Source organism: Passer montanus, unplaced genomic scaffold, assembly GCF_014805655.1.
Source record: "Passer montanus isolate IOZ18808 unplaced genomic scaffold, ASM1480565v1 scaffold141, whole genome shotgun sequence".
In the NCBI taxonomy this organism is placed as follows: domain Eukaryota; kingdom Metazoa; phylum Chordata; class Aves; order Passeriformes; family Passeridae; genus Passer; species Passer montanus.
The window spans coordinates 206,423-232,391 of NW_024361053.1; the positions used below are offsets into that span (position 1 = coordinate 206,423).

At 39.1% G+C, this 25,969-nt stretch overlaps 1 protein-coding gene across 1 annotated transcript; it reads left to right on the forward strand.

Moving 5' to 3' along the window:
• The first annotated feature begins 2,865 nt into the window (after window positions 1-2,865).
• On the forward strand, window positions 2,866-25,969 carry BCAP29 (B cell receptor associated protein 29). Its single transcript, XM_039700500.1, has 8 exons — window positions 2,866-3,251; window positions 3,502-3,605; window positions 6,877-6,977; window positions 9,110-9,260; window positions 13,558-13,693; window positions 16,233-16,344; window positions 23,561-23,661; window positions 25,023-25,969. Exons 2-8 carry the CDS (start codon window positions 3,514-3,516, stop codon window positions 25,059-25,061), a joined length of 732 nt encoding a protein of 243 aa, XP_039556434.1. The 5' UTR covers window positions 2,866-3,251; window positions 3,502-3,513; the 3' UTR covers window positions 25,062-25,969.

Consider the following 25,969-nt stretch of genomic DNA (forward strand, 5'->3'; position numbering starts at 1 on the left):
TTTCTTGACATTAGTTGGGCACTGCTCTGTATGGCATTCCAGGTAAATTCCCAACAGTGTCCTCTACAGTTAATACTACTTTTAATACTTCACTTTTCCTCAACTAATATTTATCAAGTAAATTATGAGCTCCCAGTTTTACAGCAAAAGTTCTTACTTCCCAACTGCATGACTAGATATTTTTTACTACCAAATTTCCAGTATCAAGTTCATCCAGTTATGTTGCAACACTGTTCTCCTCAGTTCTGAAATGCCTCCAGCCTCCTCTGAAGTAAAACTGTGCAACTGAATTGTAAAAGAAAAGGATTTGTGAAAGTATTAACTAAGCCCTTTGTTGCCATTTTTTAAGAGTTTTATGATTTGGCTAGCAACTACTATATGTAGCAAACTGTCCCATTAGCTTCAGGAGCAGAGAAGAATAATTTATTATATATCATCAACACAAAGGCTTTATTTTTTCTGTAGCAGGAAAATTGAATTTTAGAGAACTGGAAATACCTTGACCTATTTAGGAACTGAGTATTTGACAATTTTGAAGGCAGCAGTTGTTGTGCCTGTGTGAGATTAATCACAGAGATTTCTGCCTGAAGTACAAGACCTACGCTGCTGTTAATATTGGTAGTAATTATGGAGTGCTTGATCTGGCCTTTTATGTATCATAAAAGTCAGTGGAAGTTCATCATCCCTTTTCAAGGGTGAAATGAATTGTTCACCTTCCATTCTGAATTTTGTATGCATCTGAACATACTTCACTGTGTTTCCATAGAATAACTGCAAAGTTGGAGTCTTTAAGACATACATTGAACACCATACTGTTCCAATATACATAAATTGCTAAGGATGAGAGTTATTCAGCTACCAGTGTTGTTTTTAGAATATGATCATATTTCTCATTATAATGCATTTGAATATGAAAAAATAGAAAAAAATCCCATTTAAATATGATACAAATTTATAAATGAATATACACTATTATAAATATTTTTAAATAATTTCCAATTTAAATTCACTGGATGTAGTCCTTCTCCTGTATATGTTACTTTTAACCTCACCAGGTGGTCAGTCTTTATATTTTCTCATTTTTAAATGTTGTAACATAAGTACAAAGCAAGTAACGTAAGATACAAAGCACTGTTTCCTATTTTAGGTTCTTTGCCTCCTGTAACTGATCCTATTCTTTATGTTAAACCCCCCTGCACAACAATACCATAGTCTCATAATACCTCTATGCTTTTGCAACTTTTATCTTGCTACAGTAACCCCAGCACTCTCACACAGCCTATACAATTCCATTTTCTCTATTGCCTATTGTTAAATTTTTTAGGTCTCTTGGGTTGATGGTTGGGCAAAACCAGTGTGTGACGATAAGGCTGTCACAGAAGCCAAAGTAGAACAGAACAAGTTTAAACTTTCCTTTTGTTTCAAAAGAGAATGAGTTTATTTCACCCCTCTAACCTGCTGTTAATATACAGGCATTTCCTATTTCTGCTTCTGAATAGCCAGACTTCTACAGCTTCAATTAGAGCAGCAGAGTGCACTCAACAGAACAGAGGTCTCAGAAATGTTTTCAGGAGACATCTCGTTTCTTCAGATCTCATTTTGGGTTGGTGGGGAACATGCATCAGCTGCAGGGAAGTGCACAGCAATCACACTCATAGTGAGCCTTTCTCAGATCTTACAGAGCCCCTAAAGTGAAAAAGTGGCTCCAAGGCTGTGACATCAAGGACAGGTGAATACAGTCCTATCAGTATGAGGCTGTGCTACTGGGAGAGCAGCTTACAGTGGTAGAAAGAGGTGAGTAAGCAGCTCAGAAATGGAAACTGCTCTGTAATTAAAGGAAAGTCTTTATTCACGTTTTAACAGCTTCAGTGAAGTATACTGGCTGTAGGCCAATAGCTAAAATGTAATAACCAGAACATTCTAAGAGGTTGTATTTTGTCTATAGTGCTGATTAAATATGTTTATGGAAATGTGTTGGAAATACTACTTAAAACTGGGGCTATTCCTACTGTGTAGATTGGATTGAAATGACTCCTTATAGCTCTCTCCAGTATTTGTTGTGCATAAACAATTATTTGGGATGTAACCTTTCATCCAGACATTGCTTGGCAGCAACTAGAAAAATGTTGACACACTGGCTCCATCCCCAGGCTGCAGACCTGGGAAATTTTAAGTAAACAATTTCAGATTGTGAGCAGCTGCAAACAGCTTTGCTCAAAACTGCTTATGCAAGAACTTCCCACCCTATGTCAGTTCCAATGGATTAGAGTAACAAAGAACTACTATTCACAGCATTTTATCTGTCTCATGTTGATGGAACTTAATTGGGAAAGAATTCCCCAAACCAAGTAGTTGTGTCAAAGAGTGCTGGTGATGCACAGGTAGACAAGGTAACCTCTTCCACTGACAGCACGCTCAGCATCTGTTAGGATTAAAAGGAAAAAGTAATCAGAGCAGGTCCTTCTTACGCAGGAGCAAAGGAGAGTTGCATGGAAATAATGTGCTTGGAGCCTTGGTATACAGATAAAAAGCATTGAGCAGGACGGTAGGATAGAACAGGGTTTTCTGAAGGAATACTCTTTTATTCATGAGGCCTAAACAGGCCTGTTTGACCGTGTTTGAGACTGTTGTTGGGTTATTTGTGCTCTCTGTATGAATGCTGGACCTGTATTCCTTGAGGAAACGATTTACTGGGTCTTAATACATCCATGTCGTGTAACACATGGAGGAGGGCATGGATGGACACACGCACTATTTTACCTGAACTTCAGAAACTCATGATAATGTTGGAGAGCAGAGTTGAAGTCCCCAGTCGATTAAGCCTGAGTCATGGAGCGGTGAAATGATCACGTATGAGGTGCGGCCCCTCGGCAGCTCCGCGCCCGCCGTCGTTCTCGGCCCCCCGCTCCGCAGGCGGCACCGCACGTGTGCCCGGGCCGGGCCGGGCCGAGCGCGGCCTCTGCGGTGGGGGAGGCCCGGGCTGGACTCCGCATCCCCCGCCGCCCGCACCTTTCCCCGGCCGGGCCGGCGGCAGCTCCGCGCCGCCCCCGCCGTGTCACTCAGCCCCGTCCCGGCCCACATCCCCCGGGCAGGGCGGAGGCGGCCCCGTGTCCGTACAGACACCCGGTTCCCCGCCCGCCCCGCCCTGTGCCGGCAGAGCGACCGGCCCGCGCTTCCGCAGCCGCGGCCGGCGAGGCCCCGCTCCCGCCCTTTGGCCGCCATCAGCTGCGCCGGGTGCCGGCGCTGACGAGGTTGGAAGGCAGGCAGGCCGGCCGAGCGGGAGGGAGGGAGCGGGAATGAGGCGGCCCCGGGGCTCCGCGGCCGCGCTGGGGGGCGGGAGGCGGCGGGAGGAACCCGCGGGCCCGCGGCCGCCTCCCGGGGGCTCTGCTGGAGGCTGTGCCCGCCAGGCCGCGGGCTGTCCCGGTCCCCATCCCGCTGTCCCCGCTGTCGTTCGGGAGGGGAAGTCAGAGCCGCCCGCCTGAGCCGCCCGTTCCTCCGCAGGCCGCCGGGACGATGACTTTCCAGTGGACGGCAGTGGCTGCCTTCCTGTACGGCGAAATCGGAGTAATTCTCGTGCTCTGCCTGCCGTTCATTTCTCCCCTGAGGTAGGAAGACTTAGGTGCGCTGAGCAACACAGCTTGCTCTTCTCACAAGTCTGGGTTTATTTTACGCCTCTGTTTTCATAAACACGGAGCTTTGCTGCATCCTAAACTAGTAAACAAAGCGGAAGGAATGCTGTTTGGGACTCGAGTATCAGGAGCTGCAAGAATCGCAAGCCTCTTTAAGGAGCTTTACGTTTTCTAGGCAGTGCTGATTCATCCGAGAGCAGCGGTCGGGGCGTGCGGAGGAGCGCCTGCTTTGCTTCAGCAGGTGGGACGGCTTCTCCCCGAGCTGTGGAGTGGGCAGCGCAGGGAAAGGCACCGGGCAGTAATTAATGACGGGACAGTGCGGGTTTTGCAGCAGTTTGTCAGATTTGTGAGGTGCAGCTTTGTGTTTTGGAGTACACTAGGCATTGTGGGTGTTGAACAGATAAGACGTCAGGTACTGTAACGGCTGCGAGAAATTTGTGATCGCTTGTTCAAAAAAACTGGAGTTGAGTTTGAAGCAGAAGGTTCAGGACTACTGGAATAAAGGCCTCTGTAAAACTTTATAAAAACTCATACATAGATTAAGAAAATAGTACTACTTCTGGAACACAACACAAATATTAAGAAAATAATAAATTCTTGTAAAATAAATGCACACAGTAAGGGAAAGAAACAACATTAATTTATTACCTTTACTGTTTGCAGAGGCCTGACTTACAGCATTATCTTGTTTCCTGTAAGTCACTCTTCAAATTTGGTAATATTATTTTCCTACAGGAAATAAAGCTAGATTCTCTGCAGGAGGCAGAGAAGCACACTTTCGATTTCTTTTCAGAATATCAGAAAGACTTAAAAGAAGAACCAAACCCACAAAAGAAGAAGTCCTAAAAGAAGAACCCACAACTCCCCCAAAATAACAAGCAGAATGAAACTTTAAAGCTGTCTCACCAATGCTCTGTAAAAATTGTTGCATGTTTGTTTCCTGCATCTTTAGATGCATTTGGAATGATGTAGCTTTTACTGTCCCCTGAAGGAACAAGAGTTGTTGTGGAAAGTCTGGATTTAACTACTTAAACCTATGGAGGAGTCTTGAAATGAGTGGCTCCTCCCCAGCTGGTATGAATGATTAGGCATGTTTCCTCAGCTTGAGAAATTGAAACTGTTCTGAAATCTAATTCAGCTTCTGGGTTTTTACAAGTTGGCTTGCAAGGAGTTCAGCATTTCAACATAGACTATTGAGTTGTTGTATTTCTTATTGTTTTCTAAGCAAAAGTGCAACCATGTAAGAGGAGAGAAGTATTATGGGAGTCATAATCATCAGATTATTAATGGATTATGTGAGGAAACTAGTTGCAAGAATTTCTGCAGACTGATGTCATAAGCAGAATACTTTGGCAGTATTGAAATATGTTTCACTTATGATGCAGAGTGCAGTGTTTGTGGCTGAAAAGCAAATTCATAATGTGCAGCTTTACTAAAATTTATTCCATCATTAAGCACAGTGCTTTTAATTATATGGAAAGGATAAATTTGTATGCTTTGGAGCATTCAGTTATCCCTCTGAAGAGTGGTTTCTGAAAGAGTGAAATCACGTTATCCCTTATGTGGTATATGCAGTTAACTTCTTAACAAAACTTGCAGGAATCTTGTGGGGTTAAAACTTAGATTTAGCTGTTGTGACAGTACCAGGGGGCAGCAGCCCTGCCTGACACATCTTGGTGCCCTGGAAGCTGGTTCTGTCAGCAGTAAGGCATGCGTGGTTACTGACAGGTGGGAAACTGCTGTTCTTGGAAGTTTTCATTTACTCAGTTGTCAGTCTTCAAATGGATTCCTTATCTCTGTTGTGTATGCACATTTTTTTTTTCCAAGTTTGCTAACAAGTTTATAAGTTCCTGGGGAACGAGTAAATTGACAGTACAAAAATGCAAATACACAGAGACAGATCAGATCTGTTCTACAAGGTGTAGTTCATCTAAAATGCTGGCTAGTATTATAGTATGGAAGTTTTATATTTATATGATTTTTGTCATCCAAAGGAAGAGGAGTGTTAGTAAATGTGAATGTCAATTCTTGTTGAGGAAAATAAAACACAGGAAGATTTTCTAGTAAAGATATACATATTTTTAGCCTGATTATAAATTGGCAGTGTAGTTTATCTGAGGTCATACCTCAAAGAATCACTTCTTAAATGAAGGTCAATATCATATCTTGGAAAATGACATATTTAAAGAGTTAGTGAATTGGCTTTGTTTGAGTTGTAGCTTGAAGTAAGCTTTTCATTTGATACAGACTGTGGCTGTCTGCTATAAAGAATTCAGATTATGCTAGGAGACTTAAATGATGTTTTTGCATGCACAATGCAAAAACATTTTAATTCTTTCTGGTGGAGAGCAGGCAAGAGCTATAGGAGATGATGCTACAGTTTCATTTAAATTAATGGTAGGTTGGAAACCACTGTTAGAGGGCAAATTTTAACAGTTTCTGATATAGTGTAAATAGTCTTAACAAAAGCAGGAAATTTTACCTCATATAATCAGATGGTGGGTGGTGTGTCTGTGTTACATCCCTGTGGCATGACTGGGAATTATTTCATTCGTGCAGAAGCACTGATTCTAACCTGCAGCAAAGGATAAGGAGGTGCTCTCTTATCACTGGTTTCAGTTCATTTGAGCTCATCAGATGCTTTTTGTTAGTGTTGCAAGTGTGACTTCTGCTACAGCCCTTCCTGCAGCAATATCAAATAAACAACTAATTTTTCAAAAAAAAAAAACCAAGTCTCACCACCATTGGCCTCACCAGAAGTCACTTCTGTAGCCAGCAAATTTATGCTTGGGAAAGAGGTTTGAACTCTTAACAAAATATGAACACAAGACTTGTCTTTTTTGTTGTCATTACAAGTTGGAATGTAATAACAATCCTCGTGCTGCAGAGTTAATAGAGGTATTAGTGGATAAAAATAGAAATAATGGAATGGGTTTTACAGTCTTTACCTTATCCCTTGTTACAGTCAGGACTGAATACAACGTAGCTAGCCAAAATACAAGCTAAAATAAAACACATCTGCAGAGTACCTGTTATCGTGCAAAAAATTTGCAACTATTAACAACAAAAAAAAGAGAAGTTAGATTACTGGAAAAGTTAACATATACCTAAATTATATTGGAATTAAAGCAGCTGTTTAGAGACCTTATACAAGTCTCTTATCAATAACAAGACTCTCTTCTGTGGGGTTGTAATGCTCTTCTTTTAGTGCTTAATTATTTTTGAATAACACAGTTCTATTTTACAGATGGCAGAAGATTTTTATGTTTCCTCTGTGGAGCAAAATGGCAGTATTTTGGAACAAGATGTTCCTTACAATAATAGTTTTGTTGATCGTCTTGTTTCTTGGTAAGTGTTAGATAATTTCTTAACAAATGGGTAAAAGAAACCTGGTACATTGAGTTCATATCAATAAACTAATGGAAAGGATTCAAGCATAGTGTAAGTCAGCTAATTTATTGAAAAATTATACAATGGAATGAAAGAGGAGAGGGCTAATGCTGCATCCACATTGGGAATCCAAATGCAATTGTATTATACTGAGTGAATGAGAAGGAAAAATGGAGCTTAGGGAAACCAAGTAGCAGCCTAGACTGTCTCACACAGGTAAATGAACTTATTTGACACCAGAATTTGGCTGAGCTGTACCTCATGCAGCAGATGGCACTCTTTCTTTTGGATGCTGTTGAAGTAGAAGACCAGAATATATTAAAGCACTGGGCTGTTTAAATACTTTTGCTCAGCACAGATACAAAACAGCTGCTGGCTTCATTTGTTATGGGTAGGTCCTAAGGTCTGTGAAGTAAGAGTAAGGCTTTAATGGTTACCATATGCCTGACTGATTTAATTTAATATCTGTCCTGACTGTTTGTAGTAGGCACCTCTTGTATTTCAGTGATGAAAGCAGTTCTTCTGTATTTCAGGGATATTAAGTAGTTCTCCATGGATAAGTGTTTCCAGTGCCTTAGAATGTACATGTTACTTAATTCCAGGCTACTTGAAATAGAAAAAAAAAAAGCATGGTTTTATTTTCTGCTGAGGGAAACATGCAGATGCACTTACATATATAACTGTGTCAGACTAGGCTATAGGACTATATTCTTAATACTTAAAGTACCAGAAATGAAAATAGACTGTTATATTAATTTTTTTTAAGATTATGATTAATATTATTCTTAAAAGTAGGTCTTCAGTGAATAGCTTAAGATTGAGAACTAATGTGTTTTGTTTACTCTGTTTGCTGTTTAAAACTTTGACCAAAGTTTGCTTTTGACTTGGTGATGGTCATTGATTTTGTGGCAAGATAGAACAGTGCTAAAGGGAAGCAGTGATGAGATACCTGCCCCATAGCATGAAGTGACAGGTTACTGCAGGCCTAGACTCTTCCTGTAGCACAGGGACATGCATTTGTTTGCTCCTAGTCTTTGATGCATTGTTTGAAGCTTCAGGGTTTTTTTTTAACATCCAAATAACTCAGACATATGAGAGAGACAGTCATGAGTGATGATAGTCACTTCTGCTTTTCTTTGGAATTGATTTTACCTGCTTTGACAAATGCAGCAGCAGTTTAATAACATCTGGCCAAAATATTCTGCAAGAACATGTCATGAAATGTGTGTATTTATTGATGTGCAGGAGATTTAAGGTGCTGTATTGGTTATAGGAGTGTCTGATGGCCTTATGTTTAAAGATAGCAACTCTTAACTGGGTTAGGTTTGAAGTTTATGTGAATGTAATTAATTATTTTGTCCTAATTAATTATTTTGTCCTTTGAAAGGTGTTTGCAGTGCACTGGCCCTTTTGCAGAACTATCAGAAGTATGTGATGGATGAAAGGAAGCTGAAAGATAGATGAAAGAAAGCTGAGTTGTAGCTTTCTTTCTCCATTCTTTCTATGATCTTTTTACAGTTAGTAGTTACTACTGATGTTACTACTGCTGTGTTGCTACAGTCTTCCTATTTTAATGGATGTTAAATAGTTTTTTCCCTCTATCATTGAAGTTTAAATGACCCTTCTGTCATTACTAAAACACATGCATACCTTTAAAAAACTTTGTGTAAAACAAATACTTGAGAAAATACTGCTTCTTTTCACTTTTCTTTCTCTTTTCTCACTGTTTGTCCACTGGGGAATTTTAGCTCAGCTGTCAGCAGTGACATTTTGACACCATAGGGACTTTGGTAACATCTGTAGGGTGAGTTGTTTCGCCAGATCCCTCGTTGCTGGGTACAAGTGTTTGAAATACCTGTTCAGGCACATTTTGGGCAATGGTTTGTTGTATTTCTGGGAATGTGCTAGAGCAATTAATGATTTATCAAGACCAATCTTTAAAATGTATGGATAACATAACTGATGTCACTATTTGTCTATTACTGTTTGCTGAGCAGAAAATGGAAGTACATATTTCTAGTACTAAAGTCTGGTTTAGCATGCCTACACACCCACAGATGTGAGTAAGAACAGACTGTTTCTTTTTGCAGATGCTATTAGAGAAGTCAGGAAGTACTCCTCTGTTCATGTGAATGAAAAGGCTGCAAATGTCAACAGCAGTGCCTTTGATCATATTCAGATGAAGCTCTTTCGGTCGCAAAGAAACCTGTATCTCTCAGGTTTTTCCTTATTTCTTTGGCTGTAAGTATAACATTTTTCAAATGTTTACATAGTGTGTTTAGTACAGGAACTATTGCACAAAGTAATTTTAAAGTAAAGGTCAGAAGACAATTTCAGGAGATTAAAGAATTGTGACCAGGTTGGCTACAGGGCAAGTAAGATCAGGGAAAATAATACCTTACAACTGTTTGAAGATTGGAAGGATATGTGAGCAACACATGGAAAGAAACATTTTGAGTGCTGGAGAAAACGTGTATTTTGCAAAGTTTCTTTGGGGAATACTCACTCATTACCTTCCTTAAACTTACACCCTTTGTTTTCCATAAGGAAAACTGGAATAAAAAACTGCTCAAAAACTAAAGTACTGTTAAATAATATTATTATCTGGCAAGCTGGTGTCATTGCACCCTGCTGTGTTAAGAAGCAAAGCTTGAGCCTGACCTGAGCCACTTCAGCTCAAGCTTGAAGTTAAGAACTGTAAGATAATATCCCAGCTTTCAAGGAAAGTTTCTGTTGTATTTCAGGTCAAGCACTTTGTGGCAACTTGCCTATTATGGTGTTATGATCTTAAGTCTGGTATCTCTTTCAGGATGTTTAAGTTCAGCTACTAAACCAGGGTAAAGGAAAGGGCAGTTTTGTACTGCCCACCTGTAGCAACCAAGACTACCTGTGAATCAGTAGGCACAACAACCTGCAGATCTTATCAGTTGGGCTGGGAGCACATTAAGTCACTGGACATGGATAATGTGAACAAACCAAAACAGACACGTTGGTCTGATGATTTCCATTTGTACATTTTCCTGGTGGCTGGACAATGAGTGTTGGTGCTCTTAGGAGTTCCATCAGTGAGCTGCTTGACATTGCCTCAATACTCAAGAGGAACACAGAACAAGAAAATCACAGACTTATGACAAACTTCTTCCCCTTTGAGGAATGTGTGGTCATTTTAGCAGACCATTGAGCATAAAAAGTAGCAAGGAAAAATGAACAAAAAGCTTGAGAAGAAAAGTTTTGAAAAAAACAATGTGTCTGTAGCCTTGCTCAATAGTGATAGGAATACATCAAGTTCTTTGTCTTCCTACAAAAAGGTTAAGTAAACATGCACAAATGTTGTAGTTAGCAGGTCAAGGAAAGTGGTTATTCTGCTCTGTATGGCTATGCACAAATATGTTTTTAATCTCTGCTCCAAGAGGAATAGCTAGATTGTGTCCTACAAAAGAATTGGAAGCTGATCTCTCAGGATCCTACTTGTATTCAGCTTCCAAAGAAGAAAATTTGTCAAGTGACCCCAGTAGATTATTTTGTATAAAAGCTCTGCTCTTGAAGAGGTTTACTTGAGATTTTTTTGAGCTGCTGGCCTTTCACCAAGATTTAGGAGAAATAAGCACTCCTCCAGTAGTCACTAGATGAAAGGACTTTCTTAGTGGAGCTGTTTTGCTTGTCCATGAAGCAGACATAATGTCTGTCAGAGAAGCAAGGGGAAAGTGTTCCTTGGGTTTGCCTTACCCTGTACTGCTAGACCATCACCCAAACAATGTGAGACCCCATCTAGTGTGAATGGGTAGTTGGATGCCCCTAGTTCATTGTTTGAGTCTGTTTTGGTTCATTTTAGCACATCAGCCAATAGGAGAATTCCACAAGAATGGTACATGGAGATTAATAAAATGGAGGAGGCTAGGAGCTTGTCACTTCTGGCAAGACAACAGTAATTGTGGGGTTCAGTGATTGCAGAGCATTGGGTACAGGTGAGGAAAATTACCTGTCAGAGGAGGTATTGGGGCCAAAGGAGCCCCTCACCTGCAAACTGTGCAGAAAAGAGGACGGTCATAGGCCCTGGAGACTGTCCACTGGGTGGGACAAAGACACCCATCTGCTAGTCTGACCTAGTCCTCTCTTAGCCCATGAGGAGGATAAAAAGGGCTAAAAACGAAAGAAAATCTCAAGAAAACATGAGTCCACTGGTGCCTTCTAGGAGAGTCAGCAGGCTATGTCACATCATCCCAGTAGTGGAAGATGCAGCTAGGGAGTACATAGGCCAATAGAGCATATGAAAGTCTATGACATCCTGGCATGGCAGAGGGAGTTGGCCAATGTCATTGCAAGGCTCATTTTGAAAGGTCACAGTTCTGGGAGAATCCTGGTGACTGCAGAAAGGCAAACATTGCGCCTGTCTTCAAGGACAGAAAACAGGATGTAAGAAACTAGAGACTGGCCTCCCTGGAAAGGTTATGAAGCAAATCTTACTCAAACACATCTTCAGGGACATGAAGGACATGATGACTTGGAGCAGTCATCACAGATTTACTTAGGGAAGATGATGCCTGAACATTCTTGTTGCCTTCTGCAGTGAGATGATGAGTGGCTGTGTGGATAAAGAGCAGAATATCCTTTTTGCAAGGCCTTTGACATAGTGTCTTTTAGTATCCTGGTATCCCAACTGTGGAGGGACACAGGCTGGAGAAATGGATAAAAAAGCAGGTGGGAAGTTCCTTGGACCTTTGGGCTCAGAGGATAATAACAATGTGAATTTCAGCTGGTGCTTCTCAGGGGTGGGTACTGGGCTCAATATTGTTTAATGCTTTATTAACAACATGGATGATAGGACTGAGTGTGCTCTGTGTTCCATCTCAGAGTGGTTGACACCTTGGAGAGCAGTGCTGCTTTTCAGAGGGAGCCAGAAAGGTTGAAGAAATGTGCTGACAGAAATCTCATGAAGCTCAACAAGGACAAATGCAAAGTCTGACATTTTATTGGATAATCATATACAGCATCCGAGCTGGGGACTGGCTGCGTGGGTGGGTAGGAGGCAGTTTTGCAGGAAAAAAACTGGGGATCCTGGTAGAGAGCCAATCATGTATTGAGTTGTGATAGCAAGTATGTTGTAGTTAGCAGGTCAAGGAAAGTGGTTATTCTGCTCTGTATGGCACATGGGGTGCTGCAGCTGCAGGATTGTGTCCAGTCTTAATTCCCCAAAACACTGGAGTCCTACAGTGAGATACAGAGAAAGTTGGAGGCTGAAATATGTGACCGATGAGGAGATGATGAAGGAGCTTTGTTTTCAGCCAAAAGAGACTTTGAAGGGAAAATCCTATTGGTTTCTGTGTCTGTCTAGTAGTAAGAAAGATGGATGCAGTTCATCTCAGTGGATGCAAAAAGGAATGACAAGAGGTAACACAGGAACCCGAGATGTTCTGACTTGTGGTGGAAATGCGCTGCTGCTGTTAAGAGCAGTTAGGCACTGGAGCAAGGACCCTGAAGGATGGTGGAATCTCCCATCTCTGAAGATGGTAGGAGCTCAACTGGACAAGCCTCGGAGCAATCTGCTTAACTTGTCATGCTTTTCATGAGATGGAAGCCTCTTTCAACCTACATGATTGTGTGATTTCTCTTTTAGTTATGATGTTTTAATGACTCCTGCATTTGTAAGTTAATAAGCAATAGTGAATTTGCTAACCTGTGGAAAAGTAGTGACGTGGGTACCTTAGCTTTTTATTAAACCCCAAAAAGTAAGAAAAGGAGCTTTCAATGAAGAAGCAAGAGGTGGAGAGAGAAAAAGATCTGTTAATACTCTTTCAGTTATGCAGAAGCCAATTACTTAGATTTTCAAATTTCTTTGAAGAGCAGCTGCATAGTTACATTAGAGGCATTAATTTTATTCTGTGTTGTGTGTCTTGATTCAGCAACATTTGAAAGACTTCAGGATGAATAATGAAAGTAGTGATGGGAAGAATCAAGTGAGGTATTTGCAAAGGTTAGAATTGAGGTGCCATATCTGCTGACATCCATACATGTTCTGATTTAACTGTATTGACAGTACTTGGAAGATTATTATGCTTATACTGCTAATTTTATTCTTGCAAGGCTGTTTATGAAGTTGTGTGATTTCTTTTTTTTTTTTCTTCTCTATACTCATTACCATAACTTGTTGTTTGGGTCTTGTGTTTGGAGATCAATCCTGTTAAAAATACTGGGTCATGTAACAGTATTTAAACAGTCTTTAAGCAATCAGGTCTCTGACCCCTTAATGGCTGTGGATATTTAGGAGGAGGGAAGTTCTGTATCAAGTAAAAATCAGAATGTCAATGGACGAAAATATTTTCTGTCTCTCTTGTTGCTGTTTTTTGTCATCATGAGCCTGGATGTTTCCCTCTTCTGGTTTTATTTTTACATCTACTTCTGAGAGAGAAAAGGGCTTGTTTTGGTTTGTTGGATTTTTTGTTTGGTTTGATTTTTGTGGTTTTGGTTTTCACTTATGATTTGGGTGTTTTTATTATTTATGCTGTAAATTACAGTTCTGTTCACTGTTTTTCTTCACCAGTGTGTTGAGACGTACTGTTACCCTTCTCACTCAGTTGGCAAAAGAGATGGCATCTCATGCAGCTCTGGAAACCCAAGTAAATGATGCTACTGAAGCAGCCAAAAAATACATGGCCGAGAACGAAAGGCTGCAGGAGGTATCTTTGAGCTTCTTCAGTGACTTTCTTATACAGCAAGGAGTTAGTAAAATGTACTCTGAGGATGGTTTGCTAATGAATGCTTGTTAATTTTATTCGTTCTGTTTAAAAAAAGAATAAATATTTTTACAATATGTAATTTAGAATACTGAAGACAAATTGTAGTAGCATCTTATTAACACAGGAAACTGAAGTAAACCAAATATATGAAGTTCTGTCTTTCCAGTACAAGTTTCATCAAAGTAGTGATAGATTATAGTAATATCTTTCTGAATTTAGTCATAACAAAGTAGAAGAAGACACTAATTTTATTTCTTTTGTCATAAGCAATTGCCTGTTTAGGTCAAGGCTGTAGCAGTCTGGAATGAAAAAGCCCACTATATAACTGTTTTCATGCTGACTGTTTCTTCTTAGTAGGATTTTCTCCAGTCCTGAATGTATTTTTCTAACTTTTTAAATTAATCTTTTGTATTTGATGTATTTTGTATTCTATCTTTTTATGGTAGGTCAGCCAATTTCAGAATACTTTCCTTTCTTAGTAGGACACTGTTGTAGTACTCATGAGAATACTACCAAAAATTTCTTACTTAAAAAACCACCAACAGACTGGAGAGATGTTATTTTTATGCGAGGAGTGATTGGGCTGTGGTTCAATACTTAACTATTCAGGAAGAAAAGACATCAAAGATATAATTAAGATAAATGTATGAAATCTTTTCTTGTAACAGTTTGCCGAGACTGAACCCTAAGCTGAGTTCAGACATCTAGGCAGAGGAAGGCTTTTAGAGTCCAGCACATCATCAAAACTAAATTCCCTGTGGGTGTGTACAGGTTTCCTTCCAGTTTGTCTAAAGCAGTGTCTATGGTTACTGGCACTGTCAATTTTGTAATAAATCTTCCTATGAAGACTCTGGACAGAAAGTACTAGAAGGGATACAAAAAATCCAGTTGAAAGGTGTTGTAAAACAAGGATCACTAGTCTGTGCTAGGTGTTTCCAAGTATAAAATGATTCCAGAATTTTGGGATTTGGTATTTTGTCAAAGTGATCCAAATTCTTCCCTCGGCCATGGAATTTGTCTTTTTACTGCTTACGGGTACGTTTTTTTCTTCTCTGTCCTGTTGAGATTTTGCCAAAAGTCCTCTTTTTTGTTCTGCTTTCACATTCTCTTAGCAACACATTCTCTTAGCCACTTGTAAATGATAGCCAGAAATTGGAAACTGTAGTCCTATCTGTTTTTATTTGTGTGTTTGATTGCATAGTTTGCAAAAGCACAGGTAGCCACAGGTACATGCTGTGGCTGGATCTCCATTGTGATGGGCATGGGAAATGTTCAGGGCTGGAATACTTTAACTTTATAGACATCCTATGGTTTAGGCTTTTTTGTGGCTTGGCCCCTGCATTTGTGTTTATTTACAAGTGTGGTTCGTTCCACCATTGGAGAGAAGTGAGAGCAATTGTGCATAAGGCACTGGCTGCAAGTATAAATACTGTGAGTTTACTCTGGTGTGCAGGGTCTGCACTGTCACCTGTCCAGAGGTTCCTTGGAGCACAGGACTTAAGATAAAAGTTTACAGAAATAGCTATTTGCATACTAATAGAAAGAGGTGAGCACAAAGCAAAGAAGACAATTGGCTATGTTTTTGGGTTTGTTTTTTTTACCAGCAGTTAAATGTCATCTCAGCACTTTGATTAAATAGCTTCTGGAAATTTTTTTTCAGCTCTTTTCCTTGGATTGTTTACCAGTCTTTATAAACAGTTCTTTTTCTTCTTCCTGAAATAATCTTTCCCCTTTGCTTCTGCCTGTGCCTGGTAAGGTCTGATATTTCTAGTTCACCTAATAGCTGGTTGTCTCAGTTGTTTTACTTTTCTTTTTCCCATTAAGAATTTACCTCGTTTTTTTGCTCTTGCAGAGATGATGTGTGGTTAGATAGTAGAAGCTTTATGAGAAAAGAATCTTGTTATGGGATATAATCTTGCACCTTAACAGGGTGCATAAATATAGTAGTGCCAACATTTTTGGAGTACAGGGACTATATTGGTCTTCTGTCAAGTGTTTACAGGGCTCTTCCTGGATCCTTTCCTGACTTTTGCCCTGAATTTCACTGAAATCGAATCTGGATATTGGAAATATTCTGAAAATTGAAGTAGCTGCAAACGTACAAGGAGAGAATTAGAACCAGTTGCACATAAATATGGCAGCGTTGTGTCACTGACAGTCCCAGTGTATCTTCTGAAAAATCCATTTTATAATCTAAATGAAAGTTGTACACTTGATGCAGACATAAAAGTACTCTTACACATGAGATAACACCTTTGTATTACAAGTATGCCATTACCTAAAACACAGAGCTTGTTTATTTCCTTTCTTTATTTCGTTTGGGAGGATTTTTGTCTAGAATTAGTATCTGCCTGTGTCAGGTTTACATTTGATAAAACCTAATGCTTTGCAAGATCAGGGCTGACATTCCCTGGATATTTTATGTTAATATCAGACTAATGAAAAAAAAATTAATTGTAGCAACTGTGATTTTCAATAGGCCTTGAGTGGAAAAGGAGATGGTAAAAAGAAAGAGTCAACAGATGCAACTGAGGAAAAGTTGAAGGAGGAAGTTGAACATTTGAAAGCAGAGCTACAGAAGACATCAAATGGTGAGTATTAGTTAGGATTTCTTTGCAAAGAAGAAAAAGGTTGTTTCAACACTAAATTTCAAAAAGTATTCTAGGTATAGCATGAACTCACTTCATCTGTTTCCAGAACACTTGGCATGGGGTTTCTTTACATTTGACTATGAACTGATAAAATATGCCATTGCCATCTCAATATTTTACTAAATGTGTTCATTATGAAAGTATGTAAGGTGTAATTGGAACACCTTAGTTAAGTTGCAATTATTAACATGTTGGACTGATATATTTAAGTGGTGTTGACTTGTCTTCATCAATGACTTGACGAGGATATGGAATAATTTGCAGGTTGCTTGTAGGCATCAGTTTGATTTTTCATGTCATACATAGCAGCCACTCTCCCTGTATAAAATGGGGGATGTATTGTAATTGAGGTTTTTTACTACCACAGGGTTTCTGTCAGACAGCAGAAAAGTCCTTGACTAGTATTTTAAATGTATATATGTTCTGCAGCTGAGGTGTTAAGATGTTAGTTTTTTAATATTTTTTTTGTTTGCAAGGAAACATACCTTACAATTTGTAACATAATACTTTTGTTAGCAGCTTCCGTGTTTAAGGTTTAGGTTGTCAAAACTGCTTTATAGGCAGCCCAAATTGAGATAGAAGCAGATTTTACCTGTTTGGTTCTGTCTTACTGGGATCTCTCAAGGTGTGTGATGCCTGTGAACACCTGCTGATCTGAAATCAGTGTTTTTTAGATAACACAGCCTGCGATCTTGTAAACACTAATCAGATGTTCAGACTGTAACAAAAATACAAATTTTCTTGGTACGAGACAGTATGTTATCATCAAAACATAACCCCACTTTCATACTGCCTGGGACTGCTACAATGCTGCAAGAATAAATTTTTCAGAAATGTTTCATGAATCCTTTCTCGTTGGCCACTGGGAATTCAAATAAAAAATGTAAACCAGCTGTTTTCAACTGGGCTTGAAGCAACAAGAATCTTTAAATAGAGAGTCTCATTAGTTCACATTCTCAAGCATGTTTGATGGTGGGTTTTCCCTCTCCTGCTGTTTTCTTGAAGAACGAGGAGGGGAAAGTGCCTTTGAAGTGACAGGATCAATGGAAAATTTAAATGCTTATGTTCTATTTAAACTAACTGGTGGTATGTAACACTAATATAATGTAAGCTTTTCAGTCAGGAATGCTAGAGAAAGCTAAGGAATAAATAGATTTACCTCATGCTGCTTCAGCTTCATTCTCCCCTTGAGATGTTGTCCATCCAAGAGATGTATAAATTAAGGCATGCTTGAATCTTTTGTTAGGGCAAAAGTGGGAGAGAGGGTCTTTCTAAGGAGTGAATACGAAAATATTTACAGCCCTTCTCCTAATGCCACCCCCCTCATTGCCAATAACCCCATGAGTGGTATGGGAATTACCATGAGCAGCTAGGTGGTGTTGAGGTATGTCTGTCTTACCTTCTTGTAAGTTGTCTTATATGTTATTTTGAGCAAATTGATAGCCAGAAAGCTTGAAGTATGTGATAAGAACAACCACTTCTGTAGATGCAGCTTTCTGTAGAGTGTTAGAGGACGTGAATTTACTGTTTTCTTTTTAAATTCCTGCTGCTGGGTAGGTGAATGTTGACTGTCATGTTCACTGAGTGTGAACAATGCATTACACAAAATGAAGGCTGAGATTGGAAAGTTTGTTTTGCCTTTTCTGAGCATTTTGTTTCATGCTACTGACCTCACATGACCAAAGTAACTTTTTCTTTGTGTCCGTGAAGTCCAATCCATGAAATTGTGGAGGGAGAGTGAAGAATGTAAAAGGTGTCACCTAATCGTGAAACAAGAGAAAACTAGTATAAAAATGAAAACTTTACTGGTTTTGATTTTTGAGATTTTCTTATTCTTTGTTTTTCAGCTATGGTATTAGTAAGAGACATAAATTTGGATTTTGTTCTTGGTTGTTTGGGGGGTTGTGTTTGGGTGGTTTTTTGCTGCTTGAAAGGAAAAACTTTTTTTTTTTTTCCAAATGCAGTTTCAAATATCCATTGCTCTGGTCTGGGACACTTCTTATGCTGCTGATGCATGGTAATATATTATTTTAGAGTAGGCTATAAGTTGAAAGGTGGGTTAAGTCAGTATAGTGGCAGCCAGGAGGAGTCCTAAATGTAAACCTGCTTCACATTTAAGAAAACATTTTAGTATCAGATTGGTGTTGTGACTTCAAAGGTCATGCAAATTTCTTGTAAGGTTTTGAATCAATATTTACAACTGGAAGAGGAAATGCTGTATGTCTCCTCTTCTTGAAATTGACTAAAATTATAGTGTAGACAGATTATTGCAGACTTTCAGGAGACTCATCTCTAGTTCTTCAGCTTTCTACCTTTTACAGAAAACACAGACTGTTTTTTTTTTCCTCACTTAACAGTGAAATCCTAAGTTAAGACCTTTTTCCTATGCTCTGAACAGCTGGGGAGGAAGAATCAAAATACAAGACTGAGCAGTGAAGTTAGTAACATCTGAGGAAAGGTTGGAATTAATTTTAAGGTTTTTGACCAAATTTGCTTTCTTTCCAGGCTTGACTTTTCTTTTACACTTGATGCCTTTTTTTGCTTTATTTTGGAAATGAAGCAGAGAAGGCTGGTTCCTCACAGCTCTGTTGCAGACCCACTTATTGTTGTCAGGGCTTTATAGGCACCCAGCAGTGGGGCAAGCACTTTGAGAGCCTAAATCCATTTTTAACATACCTAGACATGTAATAACATGACTGGTTAGAAACTTTCTGAGATGGTATTTTATTGATACACTTAGATATTATGAAAATGTCTCACTGATACCTAGAAATAAATGTACATACTTAGCAATACCCACTACAGATGTGAGAATGTTTCTCCTGCTACACATTAGACATATTTCTAACAAAACATTGACTCAGACAATTAAAGGTTCTCAGTATGGCCTAGGACCAATTGGAATTTTCTGAGGAAAGAAGACATGCCATGATATTGTTTCGTTTAGATGGTTTGGAAAACTATTCAAAAAACCCCAACATAACAAATTACCTGCAACTGGGCATGAGGTTAGACCCGAGAGAAATTTCATAAAGCCTTTTGTCCTTACAGTGGTCCTCGTGTTGGGGCAGGAACAGGGCTTCATTAAATAAGTACTGGCTCATCAAAGTCATTTAGGTGCTTTTGAACTTCAGTTCAACTTTTTCTGAAAATACTCTGTTTATATACTTATGTCATATATGGTGGGGCAGGAGGAAATTCTAATGGAACTTCGATGCATCATTTGAAGAGGTTAGTTTTGTGTACAGACTGACATGAGTGTTCTTTGTTTCATGGTTGCATAGTGTCATAGGAGACAGGAGGAGAGCAGCAATTCACGTGGAGGGCTGGTTTTGGAATAACTTCTGACTGTTGGCTATTCTAAAAAGTATGCTTGTACAGATGTACAGCTCTCACTTAAATGTGAAGGTCGCTACATGTTCAAAACATGTTAAAAATGCAGATATTGGGAATACATTTCATAACACTGTTTCAAGGGAGAGTTCAATTTGACCTTGGTTGCTGGGTAGGCTAGTGCCATGTATGAAAACTACACTGAGCTTCTCTGATGCACTCCAGTTTTTAAAAACAAATTTAGAGCATTGGCCACAGTCTTGTTATTTGGCCAATGGCAGAGGGAAGTTGAGGAACAAGGTCTGTCTTACCTAACCTTACTTTTTACAAGACTGTGAGATGATAACCAAGGGTGGGAGCCATTGAAGTGCCACATGCAGCAAGAGTTGATACTGACATTTGTTGATTAGAAGAGATGGCTGCATACAGCCAGCGTGGGTTTATTATACAAGGCTTTTTATGCCATCCAACAATGCTATAACATCCCTTTTGTAACAAAATTTTGTTTGAGGTTGCAAAAGGTACTTGAAGCAAATTTGTAAATTTTTTGGCCCTGCCTTCTCATTTTAAATTCTGACCATTATATCTTAAGAAGAGAATTCAGAATTAGCATGGAGGTACTTGACTGGAGTTGTGTTCCCAGCCTTACAGTGTATTTGTTGGCAAATCTCTTGTGCCGTCAGTGCTTAAATTCTTAAATGTGAATAGCTCTTTTTTAACTTGAAAACTCTTTTAAGAGAGGGCTCTTTTTTAGTCTTCAACTAGTCCAAATCATTTGGGTTGTAGGCTTGTATTGTTAGCAATGCTAATGTAAGTTCCAGATCGTTTCCTTAGTAGCAAGCACTGTAAGTCAAGTGATGTAGTCAGACCAGGACTAATGGTTGGAAATGCCCAAAGAATTATTAGTTGTTTTTGTTGCTGTTGGGTTTTAGTGTTAGGTTCTCCATCGTTGTTGAAATGAAATGCATAGAAATGCTACAGCTACTAGGCTGTGGTAATGTAGCTCCTCAGGGCAGTTTTATTCCTCACCCTTAGAATTCAGAGCAATCTGAAGTAGTGTCTCTCCTGGAACAGGATGCGGAGAATGTTGTGAAAGGACATATTCTCTACTTTTCCCAGACCATACCTGTTACATTAGTTCATGGACCTTCAGTCACACATAAGTGTAAAGTTTTCCACAAATGTCTTCCATTGAAACACTGCCCTAGGAATAGTTTGTTGATTTTTCTTAGTAGGAGATGGAATGGAAAAGGATAGCCTACCTCTTATAGTACTGAGGCTGGGTTCTGTGTTTGGAACCTACTGATTATTCCTCTCAAGGGGTGCATTAATGTAGAAGCAGCATCTTTATCTGCCTGCTCATGCATTGACTTGGTGGGAGGGGTCAGCTGTGGGAGCTTGCTTGCTGCCAGTCCAGCTGTTGTGCTCCTGTGAGGCAAAGTAACAGGCCAGATGGAAGCCAGAAATAATAACTGAGTGTATTGTGCACACAAAGGATCTCCTGTTTCCTGCTGGCTCTGTGTTCATATGATAGGATCCATGTGGCAAACAGGGTACCTGATGAACTGGGCTGCACTGCAGTGCTCCCAGCAGAGGAGCTGGGCACTGGTGTGGGGGCACTGGTGCTGCACAAAGCATCCAGGAAAATTGGTGCACTGAGGAATTCACGTTGTCAAAGATGGGATTCTCTTTTTAATAGTGTGGCCCCAACAGAAATGAGTCTGGATTTGGTGTTTTATTGATGTTTTGGGATTTTTGTCCATAGCCAACACAGGTGGAAAGGACAATCTGTTCTTTGCTTTTTCTTCTCCTAGGGTTAGGCAAGGTATTTTTGTCATACATCTGTTTTGGTCAAAACATTAAAACAATGCCCTAGCTTGTTCTCTTTCTTGACTTGTAGATACTTCTAGATATTTTGTTCATGTTTTAAAGATAAAGTAGTATTTAGTTGCAACTAAAGTACTGTGCTGCTACTTATAAATAACTAAATAGTGTTAGATCAATAACATTGAGTTACAACTTCTTCAGAAGTGAGAGCTCATTAATTTTTACTATACCATGTACAAGAATGTTCAAATAAAAGCAAGATTTATCTTTCTAATTAGTAGATTCTTGGAGAAGTGAAATAGCATATATATTTTTTTTGTCTACAACCTGAAATTCAGAAGTCTATCAGATTGTCACAAGTTTATTTTACTGGTATCAGAATTTTACTGTTGAACATTTTAAACAGTACTGAGGTCAGAGAGAGAGTAAATGCAGTGGGGTTTGACTTGTCACATGTGTGGAAATCAAAGTTACTCCAAATACCAAAACCTTCAGAAAATCGGTATTGATGCTGTCAAGAATGACTTAAAGGATGAAGGAAAACTGTGTAAAAGTATGGAAATGAAAGAGAGGAGAAATTAAAAAGAAATTACAAGGTTTTAATCCTGTTGGAATCAATAAACAGAAGTGTTATTGACTCTAGTGAATCAGAATTTCAGGGTAGGTAAAAATTCTGTTACAGGAAAACCACTTGCAGAGTTCTGAAAATGAGAATTATTTTTCATCTGTACATTTGAATTAATTATTTAAAAATAACTGAAATTCTGGGTGAGGGAGTTCTCCTTCTTGCATGTAGGAGAGTGGCCGAATCTCATTTCCTGATGTTTCAGGAACTGGAACCCAAAGAGAAGTCTGGTTCATACTAGACTGCTTGTAAGTCAGTGCTTAACAAAAAAACACATCTAGCTCCTCATCTTTTCAGAAGAGGCTTTTAGAGGTGCTGCAATTCTTCAGTGCAGTGGAAATCTCTCGGAAAGAAGTCTCTCTCAGGGAGTTCACAGTCAAAGGATAGATTCACACTTTTGGAACAAGGAGATTTGCTAATATTCTTTCTTTATTTGTAAATTTTTTTTTGGTCGTTTGTTGTTTTTAAGTGGCCGTGTGAGGTGGCCTTCCTAGGTCATTAGCAACATTTCTTTGTTTTCACGTGAACAGATCAAGATTTAGACTATGCCTGTGGTGCTGAATCAGAGATATAGAATGATCCCTGCAATACTTACAGCAGAGGAATATGAAAATGTCTAAATGAGCTTACATAATAGACTAATGGCTTTATGGCACTTTATACTGTTTTATCCTGAATTGTAAAACAGCCCCAATAGAGTCCTAGGCTGTTTGATACTGCAGCATAGACATGCTCTCAGTTTGTGTTGAGATGGAGTAGGGTAATAATTACTTTTTTTCTCATGTTAAAAACCTGTTTGGAGTTGCTTGTCCCGCCACCATTTCTGCCTTTTCATCTGTAAACTGATGCTGCTAATCAATTAACTCATGCATGGTAGAATTCAGAACAGGGTGAAAAGGTGATGTCTGTGCTCCTATAATCATGTATCATCTTCCTCCTTACTATGTTTTGTAGATGGTCTCAGTTGCTGTGTGAAAATCTTGCCCAGTGTTTGAGTTCTCTCCTCTTCTTAAGAGGTCTGACAATTTTGATTTTGGAGTTGCTGAGTTTTGTTTTTCTAGAGCTGTCTCCTGCAATGTGACAGAACACTGTAATCATCACTAACTAGTCCCCTGTTTCAGGAGTTTATTGCTCTCACCCCTACCCTTCCTGTTCCTCGTGCTGATCTTTCTGAACATTGGCCATTCTCTTTCTGCTCCTTGTCCTCAGCTTCTCAGGTTCCTGTGTCCATCTGTGATACCGTGTTTTAAATTCTGAGCTATTTTAGAGGAAGGACTGTCTGCTGCAGTGGAGCCCTGATGCACATCTAGGGCTCTGAGGAACTGCAGGAATACAAGTAATAATTATAACACCAATTCTGGTATTTTACAGCTTTCCATAAGGCAAAAACTGAAGTGGCTGCAGTTAAAAAACAGTCTGAAGGCCTTAAAAGAGAATATGAACATCTGATGAAAGAATTTGAACAGCTTCAGGTAGGTGGCTCTGGATCGCCATACAAGCACTGTGTTTTGAAATTGTACCACAAAATTCTGTTTGTTCAGAGAGAATTTACCAAAATCTTTAGAATAGCATAAAGTTACAACAGGCAGCATTCCTTAAACTTCTTCAAAATAGTAGAATTTTGTTTTGCAAAGTTATTAGCATTTTATTTTTTGTACTTTGGTTGACAAAGCTCAGGTTATCATTAGCTTCAATTTTACTGTTACTTGAAAAATAAGATTCAGATGGCTTTGCATGTGATGATCACTGAAATACTGTAAGAAAACTATAGGAGGGGTGTGTGGGGGTGTATGGTGGGGGGAGTATATACACGATTTATAAAAGTAATTTATTTTGTTTGCTCTTAAAACATGCTTTTGCAATCCTGGATTATAAATGTTGCAATACTGTTGATACACAAGGATAAAAAACCCAACAACAGCCTAGGCCAAAAACAGGCTACTATAAAATTCAAACTGAAGTAAAAAATAATTTTTAAAAACCAAAGCACATTAAGCAAAAGTTCAATTAGCTGTTTGATTGAGTTTCTTATGTACATGGCTATAATACCCATAAGATACACAGTAAGTATATGTAAATAGAACTGGGAGTTTGTATTTTTAAGTTGTCTGACAGGTGTTCCTATGCTCCATACCTAACATCTGTCTTGAGCAAAATTCAGTAAAAATTAAAGTTGGCTTATTTACAAGTAGTGGTCTTGGGAGAAAATAAATTATTATTAAAATTATGGTGACCTGCTTTTCCAGAAGAGTTATTCAGCCCTGTATTAATAAAAAAAAGGGCAGTCTTGACCTGGTTATAATATTTTTTCCTGTATTCTGGAAACCACTTACTCATTCCCAGCCTCACCCTGTACTTCTACAGATTGCTCAGCTGATCTCTGTGTTCAATTCAAGACCACCATGCATGTCCTGTCCTTGTTGTGCTTCCCTGTGTAATGAGCCATAGTAGTCCTGCTGCATTTCTAACCGACTTGTGGGCTAAAACACACATCCTTACCATCTCTGTTTACCTCTGAGTAGAAAGAACAGAAGGTACTGAGCACACAGTAGATGCAGCTCCCAGGGATAAATGAGTTGATAGCAGAAAATGTTTTCTGCTGAGTTTGTACAGCTCAGCTGTAAAACCAAAGGGAGCAGAACTAGGCTGCACATCCTTGGCTGCTGGCAGCCGAAGCTCAGGTGTTCTGTGGGGTGTGTTGATGGGACTGCAGCTTAGAAAGGTGTATGATGCACAAATCAGGTGTGACTGCAAAAGGGCAATATTCAGTGTCGGGAGTCAGTGGTTTCTGATCTTGCCAAACTGAAATTATTTTTAATCTGTCTCTTTTCAGCAACGTTTAAATAAAGCAGAAGATAAGAAAGACCTGTAAGCGCAGCTAAGACGGATGGCATCAATGCAGTTGCTTGAATGAGAAAACGCTTGTGCTGTTGATGTTCCTGATGAATACCTGAAACAAAACTTGATTTTTCTGAAAAGCACATGCATTGCAGGTCACTATTGAGATTCCTCTAATATATCGGTTGCCAAAATGTTCTGTGTTGCAAATAAAATGTTAAGTGGCTTACTGGATTTACCATGGAGTTTGTCACTGCTCTCGTGAGGAGAAACTCAAAAATCTTTCAACTCCACCTGGAGCAACCTGTTTACCAAGCATTTTCCTCCCATAATGGTAACATCACTATTGCTTGTAGCATTTGAGTGGGGTTGTATATCACACTAGATCATAAAAACAATTACTTAAACCTCCTTGCAGTACCTGTTTGGAATCTTAAAAATTCAGTTCCCAGTGGGTTGAAGAGGGCTGAAAACTTTTTTATCAGTGGAAAACTGAATGACAATCAGTATAAGGAAAATATAGAAAGAAACATTGCAAATCCACCTCACTAGCTCATGACTTTCACTTTAGCCACATGGATTTGAGTGTATTTTACCAAACAATATTTTGCATGCCTCTGGTTTATTTTTCTTTAATATATTGGGATATTTCAGTTTTGGGTTGGCTGGTATTAGCAGTCTTTATTTTTACACTGTTTACATTGGTTTACTCCTTATGTACCACCTAACTTCTTTAGCCTTGCTAAGTAAAAATCTTTTTAAATGTCGATAGTTTGGTTTGTTTTGTTTTGTTTTCATGGATACGATACCTCAAATAAATGTGCACTGTTTTGCATAAGACCTTTTTGGTATTCAGAAAGTTGTTTCAAGTTTGTTAGTTGGTTCCAGTTTATATTTGAAAGTTTGATATGTTTGTTATATTAAAGGGATTGTTTAAGTTCA